The sequence below is a fragment of the Anarhichas minor genome, unplaced genomic scaffold, assembly GCF_050575085.1.
Source record: "Anarhichas minor isolate MPS153535 unplaced genomic scaffold, ASM5057508v1 ptg000050l, whole genome shotgun sequence".
Lineage (NCBI taxonomy): Eukaryota > Metazoa > Chordata > Actinopteri > Perciformes > Anarhichadidae > Anarhichas > Anarhichas minor.
This window is the reverse complement of record NW_027466496.1, coordinates 593,575-611,991: the sequence shown is the minus strand read 5'-3', so window position 1 is coordinate 611,991 and position 18,417 is coordinate 593,575. Positions and strand designations below refer to the sequence as shown.

Below are 18,417 nucleotides of genomic sequence, written 5' to 3'. Positions count from 1 at the left end.
TGACCCCTCTCTCAGGTAGACTTGACCTCTGCCGCCCCCCCCCCCCCCTCTCCCACCATCTCATCATGCAAATCGAAGCGTCTTTGCCCCCGGCAGGAGGGGGGTGGGGACGCTTTTGTTAAGCAAAGCCCCTACAGTCTGTGCCCGGGTCACACCTACAAGTGTCTCCTAATGTGTGAAAGCCGACGCAACCTGTGGGGTGTAATGCTCCCTAAAAGGCCACTTACATACACCCCCCCCCCCCCCCCCCCATGTGCTGATGGCTTGTTGACGCTCATCCTCTCAGCATGACAAGACACACAGTTTTGTAGATAGAAAACACGTACCCCACCTTGTGTCGAGGATTTGATGGAGATCCTCGTCTTTCTTTATTATCTACAGTCAGAAATGAAAGTGGTTTAAAGGGGCACTCTGCTGATTTTATCCATCGAGTTCGGTTTACTCGTCACAAAGAGCTCCACTCAGCCCGTGAAACCCGTTTGGTAAAGTCTTCTGTGTCTCTGGAGGGAGCTCTCGCAAGTCTAAAAAAATAGCCCTGGTGATGTCATGCACGTTGTTGTTGTTGTTTTTTTTCATGTAAGGCCTGCATTACAAAAGTGTAGGTGTGGGCATTCACCGGGCAGGGTAGGTCTGACAAAAGAAGAATGCACTATGGGTAACGGAGGATCCAGTATGGGACTAAAAGTCAGGATGTCTTGGCCATTATTTTTTTTATTTGATATGCCTCTCGCAAGTCCCTCAACCTTTCATTTATAAGGACAATACTTAATTAGCTGGAGGGCCTGTGTATTTTGTAAAATAAAAAACGCTCATACCAGTTTTGACCACCGGGTGGTGATGTTTGACCATCCACCACCAGGTACAGGCAGGCTGAAGGAGATGGAGCTGCTGCTGGCAGTCTAGTGGAGGGGGCCTTTCTGATCACTTTAAATGGAACTAAATAAAGAATCCAAACATCGTATGTACTAAAAAGTCGTCTATATCTTAACATATATTAGGCGCCATAGTCGAACACCAGCTTTATGTCACAGACAATCATACCCAGTATTACAGAAACCGATTGACTGCACGCAGGAGGCCGTCCGGCATGGAACTAGTGTTTCTGCTGACCTCCACCCTTTCCACGCAGCCCTCAGTGCAGATACACGCTGGCGCCTCCTTGGAATTGCAGATAATTACGGTAATTGCAGTGAGTAGTTTTCTGTGCTCCCTTAAGCGGTATCCGCATCCTGTTGTCTGTCCGGGACAATTACGGCCTATATGCTTTACTTGTACGAGCATGGAGCTCTGACAGACACACCTCGGTCTGAAAAATATCAAATTTAAAAAAGGCTCTTAAAAACGTGCAAAAATATAGCTTATTTTAAGTGACTAAGTTGTTTTTTTAAAGCCAGATTTTTTTTCCCGGGGGGTTGCTGATACATGTCGCGCGCGCGTGTGTGCCGATTGTTAAAGGGCAATTGTGTCTGGGTGTGTGCGCGTGTGTGTCGTCTCGGTGGCGCCATGTGTCCTTTTGGATTGCTAATTTCTCTGAACGTCTGTTCGCTCCTCCCCGCAGCAGCAGCAGCAGTCTGGTAGCCGGAGGGGAAGCGGCTCAACCCGGCTGGCTGCCAGCGGGGTGTCGGTGCAGGTATAGCTGCTGCTTCACTTACACAACACTGGCTTCAGATATGAAACGTAGGCCTAACTCAATGGACCCCTGGGATGACTACATACATGGGCTCCAGCTTTATTTTACAATGCCATGAAACACGTCCGTGAAGTGTCTTTATCCTTCTAATCTGGAGAATGATCTGTATTTTGGGAAACTATTTTCTATGTTCTGCTGGTTTCATATCTCACAAATAAGGGTTGTAGCCTATTTAAAACATATGTTAATTACATATATGTTAGGGCACATGTTAGAATGTCTACAACTGAAATGTTCCAGTATTAAAACAATGAACTATTAGTAATCTCAATGTCCAAACTATGCAGCGATACAGTCCGGCGGCAGTATCAGTGGCCGCTGCCCCGACCAATGGAATCCAATAATAACATGTGGAACATGGTATTATGCAGGTGAAGGACGATGAATGAAGGGATTGGACTGACCCCGAGTCATCAAGCCAGAGAGTAACAGAGAAAAAAATAAGACCAGAATGTGGATGAGGTGGCCTAGAAAAATAAAAGCATCAAGAGGGAAAAATTAACAATGAACTAACAGTAATGTTAAAAACGTTAAGGGGACAAAAAGTCAAAAATAATAACAATGCTATCAGCAGCTTATTATCCAGTCATTCGTCAGTCATTTCCCAAACAGATACTCGCTGAACATAAACACAAGTTTGCAGTTTTTATTTTTTTCAATGAAACATTGATACTGAATACTTACAGTTTTAATATATTTGTTATTTTATCATATGTTTTTCTACTTCAATTGCTGCTCCCTTTCATATTTTTTGTAGTGGTGGTGCATATTTTTTAATGGTGCTACGCTGTCGAAATAAACTTGCCTTGTCTTATTTTGAAAACGCGATAAGTACCGGATACAATGTAATTACGCATTCTGACTGACTTCTCTCTCGCTGGTCTGACCAATCAGCGTGGAGGGGGCGGAGCTCTGACAAACCACAACTATTTCTACTGCTAACTCTTGTGTGTCCGGAGTCTGCGTGCAGTCTTGTGGTACCTCGGAGTTGTCCCGTCTTTTTCACCGACTTTTCTCCGTCCAGGAATACAAAAAGTGATGCTTCGCCGTGACCGGCTGCACACAGAGGCAGAGGACGACCAGCGGTGACAACTTTGTATCTAATTTCACTCTCTTCCCAGGAGTATATTTCTCTTTTTTTCTTACCCCCCCCCCCCCCCTTCTCTCGGCTTGAAGAAGAAGACGCTGTGTTTTTCGTTTTCCTCCTGTAATGTCGGACCGCTTTTAAAAAAGAAACACAAACTTTTCTGTCTCCATGCGGGAGAGGAAACACTTCGGAGTGGGTTTTGCTACTTTTTCGTTTGTTCCAGAAGAGATTGTGTGAGCTGTCGCGTTTCAGTGCGGGAATGACTCACTTTTCGCCGTAGCTCCATGTAAATCTTTTCTTTTTTGTTGTTGTCGCCCAGCGGACTCTCTGCCGCTGCTACTGGATATACGAGGACGTTTTTTTTTTTTTTTTTTTGCGCAGTACTTTGCTGTAAATGGAGCGCCAGTCCAGTTTCATTTCCATTTGGCTACAACTGGAGCTCTGCGCCATGGCTGTGCTTCTCACTAAAGGTACACACTGCGCTCTGCGGGACGGGACGGGTTGGGTTCGTTAGCTACTCCTAAAACTCAGGCTCCGCGACATTTAACGTGATGAACCGGGACCGTGTTTATACCTCACTCACCGGGCCGGACTTTACTCTGTCACGAGAGTTTTTAAAAAGCTAACCAGCGTAGCATTTAGCCCAATTAACTAAAGACAACAGGAATAAACTGCTATGGAGAGTTAGAGAACCTCATTTGTATCAATTTAACTAATTGTAGTAGTTTAGTGTGTGTTTTATTAACACAACACGTTCAATATTATATCCCTAGATCAAAACCGTTTAGTGCAATGACTTAAATTAACCAAAAGTAGACTTATTTCGAAGAACAGTGCTTTATTAATCAAATTCTTTGAACCAATGTCATTAAATGGCAGCCGTACGGATAATACACTATCACCGTTTCACTTCGGCTGGTCTGGAAAACTCACGTTTAAAACTCATTCATAGAGTGATCACAGGCTAAAAGGCTCTCAGTGCTCGGCCTGTTTCTCTCTCTCTCTCTCTCTCCCCCCTCCTCTCAGCCCACAAAGGGGCCTCTCCTCTCTAATGAAATATTCTCCAAATGACCTGCCCGGGCCCTGCTGCTCCAATCATTCACAGAGAAAGCACTGATCTGATGAATGTGCTCCTGCCTTCACAGAGAGGAACGGTTTAGTTCCTGCAAACTTGTTTTTTTTTAGCTCAGCTTTTAAATGTAGCAGATGGAAAACCTTTTTTTTTTTTTTTTTAAATTATTGCTTTGTTTATGGAGCTATTTCCAATGTGTCCCCCCCCCCCCCCCCCCCCCCCCATTTGTTATAATGCAACATAGTCACTGTCCCCAATGCAGACTATAGACATCCCACTGTATGTATTAAAGGTCTACACAGCACGATGACAGCAAGGGGTCATAAATAGAAGTTCTCTAAATACATCTGAAGTCATGTTTTTGTTGTGTTGGGGCCTACACTTATGTTTGGAGACGTCTCCTCTGAAAAACAGAGAAGCCACGGGAAGTAATGACTGAGCAGGCAGCCGTAATGATAAGGTTGCTGGGAGCTCTTTAGATGGAACCTCGGTGTGCACCCCCCCCCTCCAGGCAGTCATGACCACAAGTAAAGCTTTGCGTGCGAATGTGGGGGGGGGGGGGAAGAGGAGACTCCCGGCCCCCCCTCCTCCCCTTCCGCTTTACAAGTTTCCATTTGGGTTGAAAGAAATTGACTTTGGCAAAACAAACCACTAATTATAAGCTACACGGTTCCTGTTTTATAATACGGTCCAAAAAAAAGGGACCATTTTGCTTGGAGAAGCTCTTAAATGAAGGCATACTTGCTGAATTGATGCAAAAGTGGAATATTCCCATGGGGTCTTTAAAGGTACCCGGCTGTTTTTATGGCAGGACATAGCAGACGCTTTCAAAATAAAAGCAGAGCAGACCACAGGCTGCATTTGATAGGATTAAACTCCTAAAACACCAGTAAAGCAGTTTTGTTGTTGTAGGATATGCTTTTATACAAGCTGACATAACTACTAAAAGTTAGGAATATAATCACCGTGATATTGATGAACCCTAAAGAGTCCTGACAAACACACCAACCTGGAGCTGAAGGTTCATGACATAAAGTATTGTTTTAAAGCTAAGCTTGTTTCCCTAACTCTGCCTCGTCTTGTGTTTCCAGGAGAAATACGGTGCTACTGCGACGCGCCGCACTGCGTGGCCACCGGCTACATGTGCAAGTCTGAGCTGAACGCCTGCTTCACCAAGGTCCTGGACCCGCTCAGCGTAAACTCCCCCCTCACCCACGGGTGTTTAGACCCCGTCGCCGACGCGGCGGACATCTGCGGGAGCAGCTCTGGGGCCGCCGACGTCCTCGCCGGGGCCTCTGCGCTGGAGTGTTGTCACGACGACATGTGCAACTACAGAGGCCTGCACGACCTGGCGCACACCAGGGACTCGACAGGTAAAGAAGACGCCACGCACCGCTGACGGGCTGTTTGTTTGTGTTTCTCACTCAAACTGAAATCCTCTTTAGCTGTTTAAAAATGATTGCACTCTGCGGGGGGATTTTTACCATTCCTCCTCAGCAAATATTCAATATTTCCCTCTTTCCTGTTCCAGAAGCAATACATTGAGCCTTAGGGTTCTTCAAACACTCTGCTGTTTATGGACATGCAGGCCACCCTTGCCCCCTCCTTCTACTTCTTCTTCTTTTCCCCTCTACTTCCCAGCTTTACAGAACTTCAATTTGACTTTTAATGGGCTCCAGCTCTCCGCCTGGGAAGCCAGGGAGCAGCCAGTTTACCTTAATAAGCACTTGGAAAGAGATCAGATGTATTCGTTCTTTTTTTTTTTTCTTTTTATTAGTGTGTGTGCACCATGTCATTTTCCCACTGAGTAGGAATGTGCAGCATCTCAGAATGGATATTCCCTGACAGCCCTTGCATGTTGGCCAGAAGTAATGAAAAGGTGCACAGAGAGACAGAGAGGAGGCCGTCCTGTGGGATCGGTCTGTCGTGACCCCTGACCGGAGCGCGCTGTGGTTTATTAGCTCAAATTAATTCCTGGCTCTCAGTCGGGGCCGGGTGACTCATTTGCGGCCCTTTCTCACATCATCGCTCTCGTCTGTGTGTCTTATTTTCTCTCTCGGTGGTTTCGCGAGCATGCAGTTAAAACAGATCCTCTCTGTGTGCAGATCACAGCCGGTACCAGCCCGACGGCGGCAACAGGAACCTGGTGACCCGGGTCCAGGAGCTGGCCTCGGCCAAGGAGGTCTGGTTCCGGGCGGCGGTGATCGCCGTCCCGATCGCCGGCGGCCTCATCCTGGTGCTGCTGATCATGCTGGCGCTGCGGATGCTGCGCAGCGAGAACAAGCGGCTGCAGGACCAGCGGCAGCAGATGCTGTCGCGGCTCCACTACAGCTTCCACGGCCACCACACCAAGAAAGGCCACGTGGCCAAGCTGGACCTGGAGTGCATGGTGCCCGTCACGGGCCACGAGAACTGCTGCCTGACCTGCGACAAGATGAGGCAGGCCGACCTGGGCAACGACAAGATCCTGTCCCTGGTGCACTGGGGGATGTACAGCGGCCACGGCAAGCTGGAGTTTGTATGACTCCCGCCAGGAGCTACGTGACTGTCAGGACCGCCTCTTCGCTGTCGGCTTCTGCTTCTGTTTAAAAGACATTCCCATGTTTTTGTTTTTTCCATTGGACTTTTGGGTTGCTGGTTCTTTTCAACCAGTGGCGGAAAGAAAATACGAGACTGATCTCATGCCGTGTTTATTTTTTATTCTTTTTTGCTAGAGGAGCACTTTACTTGAAAAAATGAAAGGCAGAGCAACGAGGAGCTGTATTTAAAAGTGGAGACGGGCAGAACTGAGGTGGAGCGAGAGCTCCGTCACTGCTCCGGAGGATCCTGGACTTTCACACTGAGCGCTGAAGGATTCCAAATCTGTCTTATTTGCACATTTGTAAAAAAAACAAAACAAGTCGTTGCTTAAAATACAAATTTTACACTGACGCCAGGGTACAAAAAAAAGTGTTTGACTGTTGGTGCGCACACTCCTCCTGTGTACGTTTTCATGATTCAAGCTTATTGTAAAGATTTGAAATATATATATATATATATTTTTGTCTGATGAAACTGACCGGTGTGCGTCTTGTTCTGGGTGAATGTCCAACATCTCTCTCTGTGATCAGACTATAAGCTTGAATGCGAGTGTGAAAGAAAAAAAAACTTCCATTAAAATGATTTTTTATTTATTTCACGATTCATTCTTTTCACATAACATTTAACGACGGGGGGGGGGACATATTACTCTGCTACTGTCATAACAGTTTGGCACACAAAGTGTTACATGTTAAAATCAGGGATACAAAGGTGTGTGTGCGTATTAGACCTGACAGTGTGGCCTTGTTTTACAGTAGAGCTGCTACATCTGTCAGTTGTTCTTGAACCCTCTCCAGAGGTCACGTTACACCCCCCCCCCCCCCCTCACTGGTTGGATTTATCCTGGAAGTAGTGGTGGTGCTATTTATTTTATCCTCACTAATGCCTCCCAGAGTCTGCTTTCCTGGACGTCAGTGAGAAACACTGTCCCTCCTGTGTCAGTGAGGAGGGATTTTAAATATTACTTGGCTCTTATTTTCAAAGGAATGGTTGATGGTCTTTATTCATCTTGTCAAAGAATCAACTGAAAAGACAGAAAAACAACAAAAAAGCCTTTTTTTCTGTGCCATGGAGCTCCATTGGTGTCCTAAAACTATTAATGACAATGCACAAACATTTATTTTGACTCAATCCCACATACACACTCAAACACCAGTGTTAATCCGCAGTGGAAAATAGTCCCAGAGAAATGCACTATCTTCTTCTCTTTGCTTAAAAACGACAGCGCCCGGCTGTTTATTTGTGACGTGCATCTCAAATTCTCTTCAATGGTTGGTGAAATGGTACAGAAGTGAAAAGGAGAAGTCAGATGGACTGACGTATTGTTGGTTATGTCCTTCTCTTGGGATTGTTGACAAACAGCAGCCTGATCCTTTACCCAGTTCTGTGTTTAAAAGGCTGGTTTAGACACGTCTCAAAGTGGTATCTGGCCATGCACATAGTTAGTTAGATAGTTTGGGTTTTTGAGACATCAGCGCAACCTCTACGATGCTGGATTATCCACAGAAACGGTCTTCACAGCGGGCTGCGTGTTGGGCAGAAAGTGGATTATCCAGAGCAAATAGCTACTAATTCAAGTGATCATTTCAGTGAATTGACCCTTTATACAAGGACTGTTGAAGGATTTACAGGAACCATTATGGGGGACGAGTTACTTTCTGGCTGAATTCTTGCCAAATGTGTGTATGCAACAAGCGGAACGGCGAAAAGTTCACACCCGGAGCTACCGGTGGGTAAGACATCCTGTAAGTGGTCTAAAGTTGAGTCGGTGAAGTGTGTGTGTGCGTCTGCGTCTCTGTCTCTCTGTGCTGAGCGGTGACCCTCGTGTCTTTCCATTAGGAGGACAGGAAAACACTATTAGCTGCTAACCACTTAGCGGCAGCTTGCATTAGCGAGGCTCGGCCCGCGCTCGGGGCCTCCCCCGGGACTATTACCCTTGTAATAACAACAATGTCCTCCGCCTGGCCTGCCTAATGTGACTGCTGTTTTCTTTAGCCTGATTCTACTTTTGCCGGCTCACCCCGTGGGTGTCGGGAGGCGACGTGGAAATCGCCGCGCACGAGCATAAAAAAGTTAGAGGAGGCGTCAGTTCTGCGTAAGACACGGGGGGGCACACTTGTTTTTTTCCTTTGAGTGGCTGCTTTTGTGCTTCAATTACACGCACACACCACCTGGCCCACCACACACAACCACCGGAGTGCGCTGCTATAGCCGGGCCTCCTCCCGTCCCGCCGATACCCAGCGGTCTTTGTTGCGGCGGCGCGGTCATTAGCAATCTGGCCATTTTGCGCAGCACTAGGCGGTCAAGCTGTTTGCATTCACATGCAGATTTTAACGAGGCGTCTCACCGGCCTCCGTCAAAAGGGCCCCAATTTGTTTTGAAGCGACTTCAAGCCGACCCCCGCCACGGTTTGCCAGAGCTTCTTTGGTCTTGGAGTTGATTTCTTTCTTTTTTTATCCGCCTTTACATGGGTGACGTTCCTGCAGCACGGTGAAAAGGGACTCGAAGGGATTTGAATCTGCGAGGTGCTGCCTGTGCGCCCCCCCCACACCCCTGCAACCCTCACAGGCCCGGGAAAAGGCCTCGTACCCGCTGTGGTGGAACAATATATACGAAGTGTAGACACACGTGGAACCTGTTAACACCTGAGCGCATTAATGGTGGCACACCTCCCAGGGTAGCAACAGGCCCGCATAGGTTCCCTTCCCCTCCAAGTCCTCACCAGTTCCCCCTTAAAATATAAACATATGATGCAGCGCTGAAACAATGCATGGATCAGTCTATCGGCTAAAGCTTCTTCGCGGGACAGAAGCAGCCCAGGTTACTAAATCATACCACCGACACTTGAAGGCTGTTTACCGGTTCCCGACCACAAACAAATACAGACATTCCAGAAAATAAACACAACTTCCAGAAGACAACAAAAAAAGGATTTTTAATTGACGAATCGGCACTACTGCCGAGACAAATCATCCTCTGTGGTGACAGACATCTGCTGGGATAAGACACAATCTAAATATTTAGCCAATTCATTTCCTTCCACTGGATGAAGCTGCGGCTCCAGTGGATGTCCTCGTATACCCCCCATCTAAACATTTACCCATGTGTGTTGTTAACATTTAGATATAAATCTGCCCCAGAAGAAAAATAATAATGTTGGGAATGTTTACGGGACGGACGGGGCTTCTTAAAGCTTAATGTCACCTTGTGTAAATAGCACAAAAAACAAAAAAAGGTTTGAGAGTTTTCAGCAAAGTCCAGCAAGAAAGTGCAAACAGAGTGGCTCATTTGCACACACACACACACACACACACACACACACACACACACACACACACACACACAGAGAGAGAGAGAGCTTTAGGCCTCGGTGATGAGCCGTCACAGAACTGTCAGGTGCAGGTCTACCTTTTCTCAGGAGCTTCATGGACGACGTGGTGTCCTCCTCCTCCTCCTTGTGCAGCCAAGGACTCTCAGTAGACCTCTATCCGTCAGCTGGGGGCCACGGGGGCCCCTGAAGGACAGATGGTATAACAATGTCAACCGCCCCTCTGGCTGCCCTGAGAGGCAGATGGTCCCTCCAACCACTCATGGATGACATGAATAGGATAATGTACTGTAAGTGAGTGGTAGAATTTCCCACAAAAAAACCCAATAAAACAAAGTAGTATGAAATGATGCTATGCTAGTTAGCCAGACACACTAGAGTTTGCGCTTTACGTTGGAGCGAACAACGGGTCTACTAAAACAAACCTGCAATTACCGCTTGTCGCCATAGGTGCCGCCAAAGAGATCGAAACGGAGATCTTTATATATTTATTAAATATATTATAAACCTGAATCTGTAACAGCAGGAAAGCCGCCCAGGGGCGTAGTGACCTCCCTAATGTCGCGTGCACGCTGAGGACCGATCACAGTGGTTCCCATAAAGCCACTTTGCTTGGCAGTGGGCCAGCCTCCTCTACCTAACAGAGATGTGAGCCTTGAGCTGCCGACGCTAACTGGCTGGCTCTGTTATGCGTGCTCATTGTGTGGTGTAGATCTCTGGGATTACCGGGCTGAAAGCAGAGACGTCTCTCTGACAACGGCTCTGTGCGAGCGAAGTTGAACCACTATCGGAGTTTAGGAAGTGGTCTAAGATAACATACGGTCGGCGGTCTAATTAAATACCGATACACAAAGTTATATTCCAGGATTTTAGCTGTATACCAACTCCATACTGATTCTAAGCAGGTATGTAATGTGGAAAAGTGACAAAATAAAGTATTTCTGAATGTGTTTTACTTTTTTTTTGTTGGTGTTATTCTCCCACAATGCAATGCTGGATGCTGAATGCAATGGATTTTACTGTACTCTGTTTCTTACCTCCACGGTTTCCCATTGACATTAATGACAGCCAGGTGGATGCTCGCTGTCACACAGGGTTGACCCCTGGTTTTCTGGTTAGAGGACAGTCTCCTAAACACAACTCCACTCCGTTGCCTCGTGTTAGCATTTAGCTTTCAGCTTTAGAGAGAAACGGCTCATCCAAACTTTATCCTCAAGGAGATGGATAACTTTTAGCTGTCGCACGGAGAGAAGCAAATCTCCCGTAGCTCCCCCTGATAAATGTGATTACAAGACTCTAACAGACTAAATACCCTGGGCCGACTGTGTATCCATAAAAACCGCCCGGGCGTGTGTTTTGACAGAGGAGACCCACCACTTCACGCCGCCAAAGGAGTCTGAGTGATAAAAGCAAGTGCAGGGCTAAAAATCCTCTCCGCCTGACAACATGAATTTATCTGTACGTTTGCGTCTGAGCACTTGCTAATAGACATGACGTCCACGCGTTCAATGCAAAATATAAGATTTAGGAGCTGCCGTGTTTTTTGGGGATGTGCATATTAACAGGCTAGTTAATAATGTGGTGCTGAGTGAGACAATCGACGTAGCAGAATGTACACAGCCGGGTTTTGAATCGGTGAATTTAGAATGTGAAAAGTCGGGGACTGTTTGTGCATGTCAGTGGGAGATCACTGAGCAACAGACGCCGACATCAGCACCACCTCTGTCTATCCAGAACAGCCGCGTCCCCCCCCCCCCCCACGGGGAACAACCGGATACTTGTTAGCCAGTGATCCAGCACATGAGGCCCTTAACCCACCACCCCCCGCAGCACAGAGACACTTAGGGGTCAGCGCCTCCCCCGTCACGTCCTCATCTGCTTCCCCCCAAAGCACACTCACATACGGGCATGTGCACACACCCGATTAGACCAGAGTCGGTGTCAAGGCCTGATTAGAAAAACTCCATTCTACTTGTTTTTTTAAAGTCACTGTTGGCGAGAATGTAAACTGCTTTAGATGATTATTTTCTGTGAAAGTACAGATACACTGACGTGATGGACATTGGCCAAATTACTTTTACGGCAATTGATACACTGTAAAAATACCAATTTATATAATTTGGACATAAAACAACCACAAAAGTCTCTCCAACTTTTATTATTAACTTAATTGAATAGGTTTGTCAATTTCAAGTCAGGTTTAATTCAACTATTCACCCTCATAACTCATAATCACTAGTTTAGTCATGAGTTACAATACTTGAGATTGTCCCAAAATCAAACTTTGCTTTTAAAATAAATTTATAGTCTATACAATAGTTAATGATGAATGTATTTACTTTCTTTAATTACCTCTCTGTATAATAGTTCTCACGGTGGCGGGGTCCGCCGTTACGGCGCTGGATTCAAGGGATTCACAGGAAATGATGCGTATTTACAATATTCTTTCACATAACTCATGGAGTATTGTTGTATTTTCATACTAAAGAATTTCACTTGGATTGCATTTACCGTGAATGTCTAAAGTCTGCTCCTCGAGCTCGTCTACTGTACCATCTAGAATATTCTGGCACAGGTAGTCAATATTTTCAGCAGTGTTTAGATATTGCTGGACCGCCTTCACAGAATATTTATGAATCGGATGTCTTACTGAGCAAAGAGCCTTGTCGCCCCAGACAGGTCCCTGGTCCATCAGTTGATCCCAGACCTGCCCCAGGCCTCTCTGTGCTCTTCCAAGTCTGCGTCCTGTTTGGAAACCGGAGCGTGCAGAGATAAACAGCAGCGCCTCTGCTTATCTGGCCTTTTTATGTCTTTTGTGCAGCTACCTAAAGAGTCAAACTGGCATCCAGAGGGAAACCGGTCTGGCAGGACACGTTTCTTTACTCTGTGGTGTTTTTTCTAGGCAGGTTTGGTGCGGCCGGTGGTTTTTAGTGTTAAGTGACCTCATCCTAACCTCAGTGTGTGAGGCTCTCAGCGGGGGAACCGCTCCGAGTGCCGAAGACAGTTTTCACACACGATCTAAATACGAGGATCTGACCGCGCACCCGTCACACCCCAGAAATTTGAAAACAAGATCCGTAGACCTAACATGGGCGCCACACTAGCTGGATGACTTCACGATAAAATGAAAAGTCGGTAAATGTAAAAAAAACTGCTCTTAACGTTTACCTCTTCGGACAAAAGGGGGAAGTTCCGAGCATAAATATGTCGAGACGTGGGCTTGTCTCCGGGGGATCGCCTTTGAAGAGGTCAAGCAAAACAAACAGGGGGCTTCCCCTGCCCTCGCTGAGCTAAGGATCAGGAGGTTCCCTGTAGCTAGCAGAGCCTCAAAGACATTCTATTAGAGAATAAATACAGTATTCAGCTCTTTTAGAATGAGTCTGTTCTCGTCGTGTTGGGGTACGAGGGAGAACAACGGGCCTTACCTCGGCTCCCCTGCCCCGGCCTCTGCTATTCATCATCAGGTGGAAAGACTGTTTACTGCCGGGGTCAAGGTCCCAGGCACATGTTTACGGTCCCTCTCAGATGAGCCATTGTTGTTAAAGATCACCCCGTGCACGAAAACCGGCCCCACCGAAGATCATATCTAACAGGGGGCCCCACCCCTCTGCCCCCGGGGTCCAAACGAAGCCCATCTTTTAAAACCACATTCATAAGATTGAGCCACAAAAGGACGTTTGAAACCCATTTGGAGTTGCAGGATAAGACATCCATCACGCTTTGTTATCTATGTTCTCAACTCCTCCACGTTAATGTCATTTCATCTGTCCTTTGATTTGCCCTGAGACATGCTGAATTAAACATTAGATCTTCGAGGCCACTTCTTATAATTCCATAACCTGCGAGCTCGAAGCCAGAGCTCTGGCTTTCATTTGCTCTCTTCTTTTTTTTTTGTCAGTGTGGGAGGTTATGTGACCACTCTAACCTTTTTTAACATTACCCCCCCCCTCCTCTCTCTCAAAAGATCTTTGTGATAATCCTCTCCTTCCACCCCTTTGGTCCTCTGACTCCACTCCCCCGTGGGGCGTACAGGAAAATGCTTTTACTGCGTTACCTACGTCACTCTCCTCTCCTATCAAGCCCGGTAACGCCGCACTGTGCCTAACCCAGCCCAGCTCAGCCCGGCCCAGCTCAGGAGCGTCCTGTGTGGTGGAGCCCGTGGTGGCGTCCCTCATCTGTGGAGCATTAAGAGTGAGAAGTAGATTACGGCTGTCTCCCCCACTGGACACTGGGCAGACCTCTGCAGTCTGCAGTCACAGTCAGAAGGGGGATGGAAGTAACAAACTAACTCTTTTGACTGAGGAGATTCTTTTTTGCAGTCTACTAATTGTGTTTCAAATTGTGGAATATTATTACGAAAGCATTACTTATCTATATCTTGTTATAAAATACACATTGTGTACCCTCTCTGGAGGTTTTGCACCAAATATTTTCAAACAGTTAGCAGTAAATGCTAACTCAAGCTTATATTAAACACTCCATGATGGAGGCTTGGACAACATTAGCAAAAAAAAAGAAGATTGTTCAGAATCTTTCATGCTTACTGGTTAGCTGTCTCACTGTGTTTCAGTCTTTGTGCTAAGCTAAGCTATGCTTTTGTTAATTGTAGCTTCATATTGAATGGGAAAATATGACAGTGGTGTTAATCTTCTTATCCAACTCTCGACAAAATAACATTTCCCAAAAGTTTCTTGTCATACAATACTCACATGCCATAAGTGCATTGAAATAATTCCTATCTAAAGTGTAACGGACACTAATATGTTGCTTTAGCAGTCTGGGTTTGCCAAATCAAGTGGGTATTTTCCAAAGTTACATTCTCATTTTAGTTCAAATGTCTTTCTTTTGTGTGAGTATTGTATTAGGATAGACTAAGAAAAGCCCAAGCCGATACTTTAAGCCTATTTTTTAACCCTGTAATTTTACCTCCACTGAGGTGAATTGTCAGTAGTGTCCCAGTACTTCAGCAGGGTATCTGGTACTCTTCCTAGCCGCGCGCAGGGGGAGTAGTGACAGGGGGGGGGATGTGGGCACGGGGATGCTAGTGGTGTGGGGAGGGTTAGTGTGGCAGTCTGGGACAGACAGGCATAATTTAGACCAGAGGTGGAACCTGAGAGCCACGCAGTCTGACAGGAAGCACTGCCTTAACTCCTGTCCCATTGAGATGACAGGAGGCCTGGCCTGGTACGGGCTGGCTTTGATGGGACCTGGGCTAGCTTTAGCAGAGACAACTGGACTGTTTATCCTTTTATATATATTAATGTGTTTATATATAATGTATTCCAGCATTTAAAAAAAAGAAGAATTGTTGTTGAGGTCATCCAGCATTCGCAGCAAAACCTACGTAAAAGTAATGAGCCGTAATTTGTAGCTATCTCGCAATTATTCCGTGTGCTATCCACGTCGTCGAACGAGGAAGTATACATTTCCGCAACCTAACTAAATAGTTGTCTTGCCTAAACCTAACCGAGTAGATTCCTTTGAAGATGGAAGTTTATTTTGAAAAGACCTTATGCATGAACTTCTCGTTCATGCAAGTTGTGTGAGGATGATAGATGTCTTAATATTTGTAAGGAAAATTAAAAGTGTTTTTGATTTAACACATTGCCTCTTGTTTGTTTGATCGGTACAGCAACAGAAATGTAAAAAACGATGAGTTGTGGTTTAAGGGGGAGCTCAGTGCTTTATCTGTCTCCTTGCTAAGCAGTCATCTAGCATGTGCCCCATCTGACAAAATGAATAATCAAACCCACATCCTGTTTGGTATCAGTCCCTGCCTCTCTGTGCCACACTGAGGGATTGGCACCATCAGTATCTGCTTTATTTTGCCGGGTACGAGCACACATACCAGGAATTTGACTCTCAATCTACACAGAAATAGAAAAAAAGCTGAAAACACGAACATTCAGCTGTTATTTACAGGGGAAAGAAGATGAACATATATAGAAAATATATATATATAAATAACACACGCGAGGCAGGCTTATAGACATTGTATATCGCTGATGTACTCGTTAATAAGTTCATAAACTGACTAACAGACTGGTGCCGTGTTAGAGCCTCTGTCTGGCACAGTGGAAAAAAACAACAACATGAGGCCCATTTAACTGTCTCTGCTTTTAATATGGTGTTTGCAAGGAGAATCTGCCCCTATTAAAAATAAAACGCTGCATTTAAAAGTCGAGCCCAGTCTGGCAGCCTCAGAGACACAGGAGTCACGTGACGTCAGGTTTGTGAATACAGCAGGAGTCTCATAGATCATATGTGTTTCCTAAGTGTGTATGAAAGAGCGTCAATGCGACGTTCCCTTGGGTTTCAACAGGTGAGTCTTAGTTATTTCATCAGAGTACCGTATTTTATGAATCATCAAATATACAATAAGGTTAAAACATACAAAAGCATGTGTAAAAACACATATACACACATATGAAAATGTCCAAACATCAGCTCAGGTCAGAATAATTTACCTCCCAAACTTCCAGTCCCTTTGTTGTACTTGCGTAACGTCAGAATAGTGAGTATATGTGTGTTTTCTTTAGCAGTTTGGACACTTAGTCATTCACAGAGTAGGTCTGCTGTGTATGTGTGTGTGTGGGTGAAAGAGACACAGTGTGCCCCGTCCAGTGGATTAGTGTGTGTGTGTGTGTGTGTGAGAGACATATCCGCTGCTGGCAAGACTTTTCCGTTCTCACAGCAGCGTCCAGGAATTTTTCATCGTCCGTTTCCCTGTTTTCGTGACCAAGGCCGTGTGATGTCATCTCCATGAATTACAAACACTATGTCGGCTATTCCTCTGATTTCCCCCTCTGGTGCTTTTTGCATTTAACTGTCCTGTAAAGAAAACAAAAATCCACATTCGCTGCATTCAAAAGGATTATGTTGCTAATACGGCCTGGTCTTTTGTTTACATCTTTTGTTTTGCGTCCAATTACGTGGCAGCTGCAGCGATCCAGCTTCACCACAAGAGTCGTTAAAGTTTCATCTAATCTCATCTGAATTAAGTGAAAAGCACATTGTCGCAGGAGGTAAAGAATGTGTGCTAGTTTTGGCAGCAGCAGGACGGAGGAAACCGCACTCCGCTGCGCTGTTTGCTGCTACTGTAGTGTCCTTGAGCAAAACCCGCGTCAACCAGTGTGCGTGTTTGTGCAGGCAAATGGCAAAGCGGCGGTGGTGGTGGGGAAACCATGAGCGAGCTGAGTGGCACATGGCAACAGCTTTTAAAAAAAGAAACTGCAAACAGGAACCAGATGCTGTGCTGACAGGCAGGCTTCCCCTCCTCTCTGCGCTGCTGAGGAGAGTGGCGCTGTTTGCATCGACCACAGACCCAAACACGGTGAATTTACACATGACATCTCCTCAGTGAGCATCGTCGTCAGTGAAATGGGTGGATTGAGAGATTAAATAGCACCAGTTCGGCTTTATAAAAAAGAAAAATGGATGTGACGGGGCGAGGATAAATTGCCCCGTCCCAGTGCCAAACTGCATCGGATCACGGCTCGTAGAAACAATTTGTCCCTCGTTTGGAAGCATCTGCAGCATCGCCTTGGGTCAAACAGCTTTTCCTCCAGTAGCATTGGTTCCCAGTGTAAGCAGCAAATCAGCAAATGGCCAAAAATGAAATTCACGACCACAGTTCTGGATCGATTTCCACATTTCCCCTCAGTTCCCATGGCTTCGCTGCAGTGAGCTCTCCGAGCGGTGCAGCGGTCGGCACAATGAGGAGAGCAGTCGTGTGGTCCAAGACGCCGGGCCCCCGGGCCTGTTCGACAGCGAGGGCTCCCTCGCAGCTACTTAATTAGATTTGATAGGCAGAGACCGACACGACCGGGATACCACGGTTCTCACGACCTCGCCGATCCGCTGATGTATAATCACATTTGGGATTTTATTACCCCCCTTCAAGAAGAGCAGGGGATGCGATTGGCATCGGTGAGCTGGGAGCGGGTTTTCGCTCCCAAGTACAACAGCATTGGAAGTGAAGCTCAGTTAGTGCTGGAAAGTAACTCTTTGTTGGGATAAGTTGACTTTGCCATAACATCGGCCAGGGCAGATATTTAAATGGGATTCAAAGCATTGCACGAATCAAATCTGTTTTTCATCTCGGTTGTTAAAACTGTTGGCCTGTCTGACTGCTCGTGTTACTTGCCCAATGGGACTTTGTTATAGCGATGTCGCCATGTTCCTGGATACATACAATGAACTTGGTGAGTTCAGAGTTATCAAAGCACATAAAACCTGATGGTGAAAAATATAAAAATGAGACCCAAGTTGTATTAAATGGAGCACCGATATTAGAAGCGGAAGTAGTCGTCGTGACGTCACCCGTTTGTTTGTGGACTGCTGTTTCGAAGCCTTGAGTTTGACATTTTGGCCGTAGCTATCTTGGATTTTGGCCGTGGCCATCTTGGTTTTTTGAAACCAGTGAACGGAAGTGACCACATTGGGACTGCGGAAAAGTCTCTGGTAGCGACCTGTCAATCACAAGGTAGCCACACCCTAAATCATACCCTGCTTTACCATCTATTTAATTCTAAATGGGACCATAATTTACTAAATGAACATCATGCTGTATTGAAGAAGACTTGAAACTAGAGATGGAGACCATAAACCCATGTTTACAATGTTTATTGAGGGAATAAATCAAGTGAGAAGTAGGTTC

The 18,417-nt window shown here is 46.0% G+C and overlaps 1 protein-coding gene across 1 annotated transcript; it reads left to right on the top strand.

Moving 5' to 3' along the window:
* Positions 1-2,614: 2,614 nt before the first annotated feature.
* bambia (BMP and activin membrane-bound inhibitor (Xenopus laevis) homolog a) lies at positions 2,615-7,022 on the top strand. Its single transcript, XM_076112622.1, has 3 exons — positions 2,615-3,247; positions 4,941-5,222; positions 5,955-7,022. The coding sequence occupies exons 1-3, from the start codon at positions 3,172-3,174 to the stop codon at positions 6,371-6,373; spliced, it is 777 nt and encodes a 258-aa protein (XP_075968737.1). The 5' UTR covers positions 2,615-3,171; the 3' UTR covers positions 6,374-7,022.
* Positions 7,023-18,417: the final 11,395 nt, after the last annotated feature.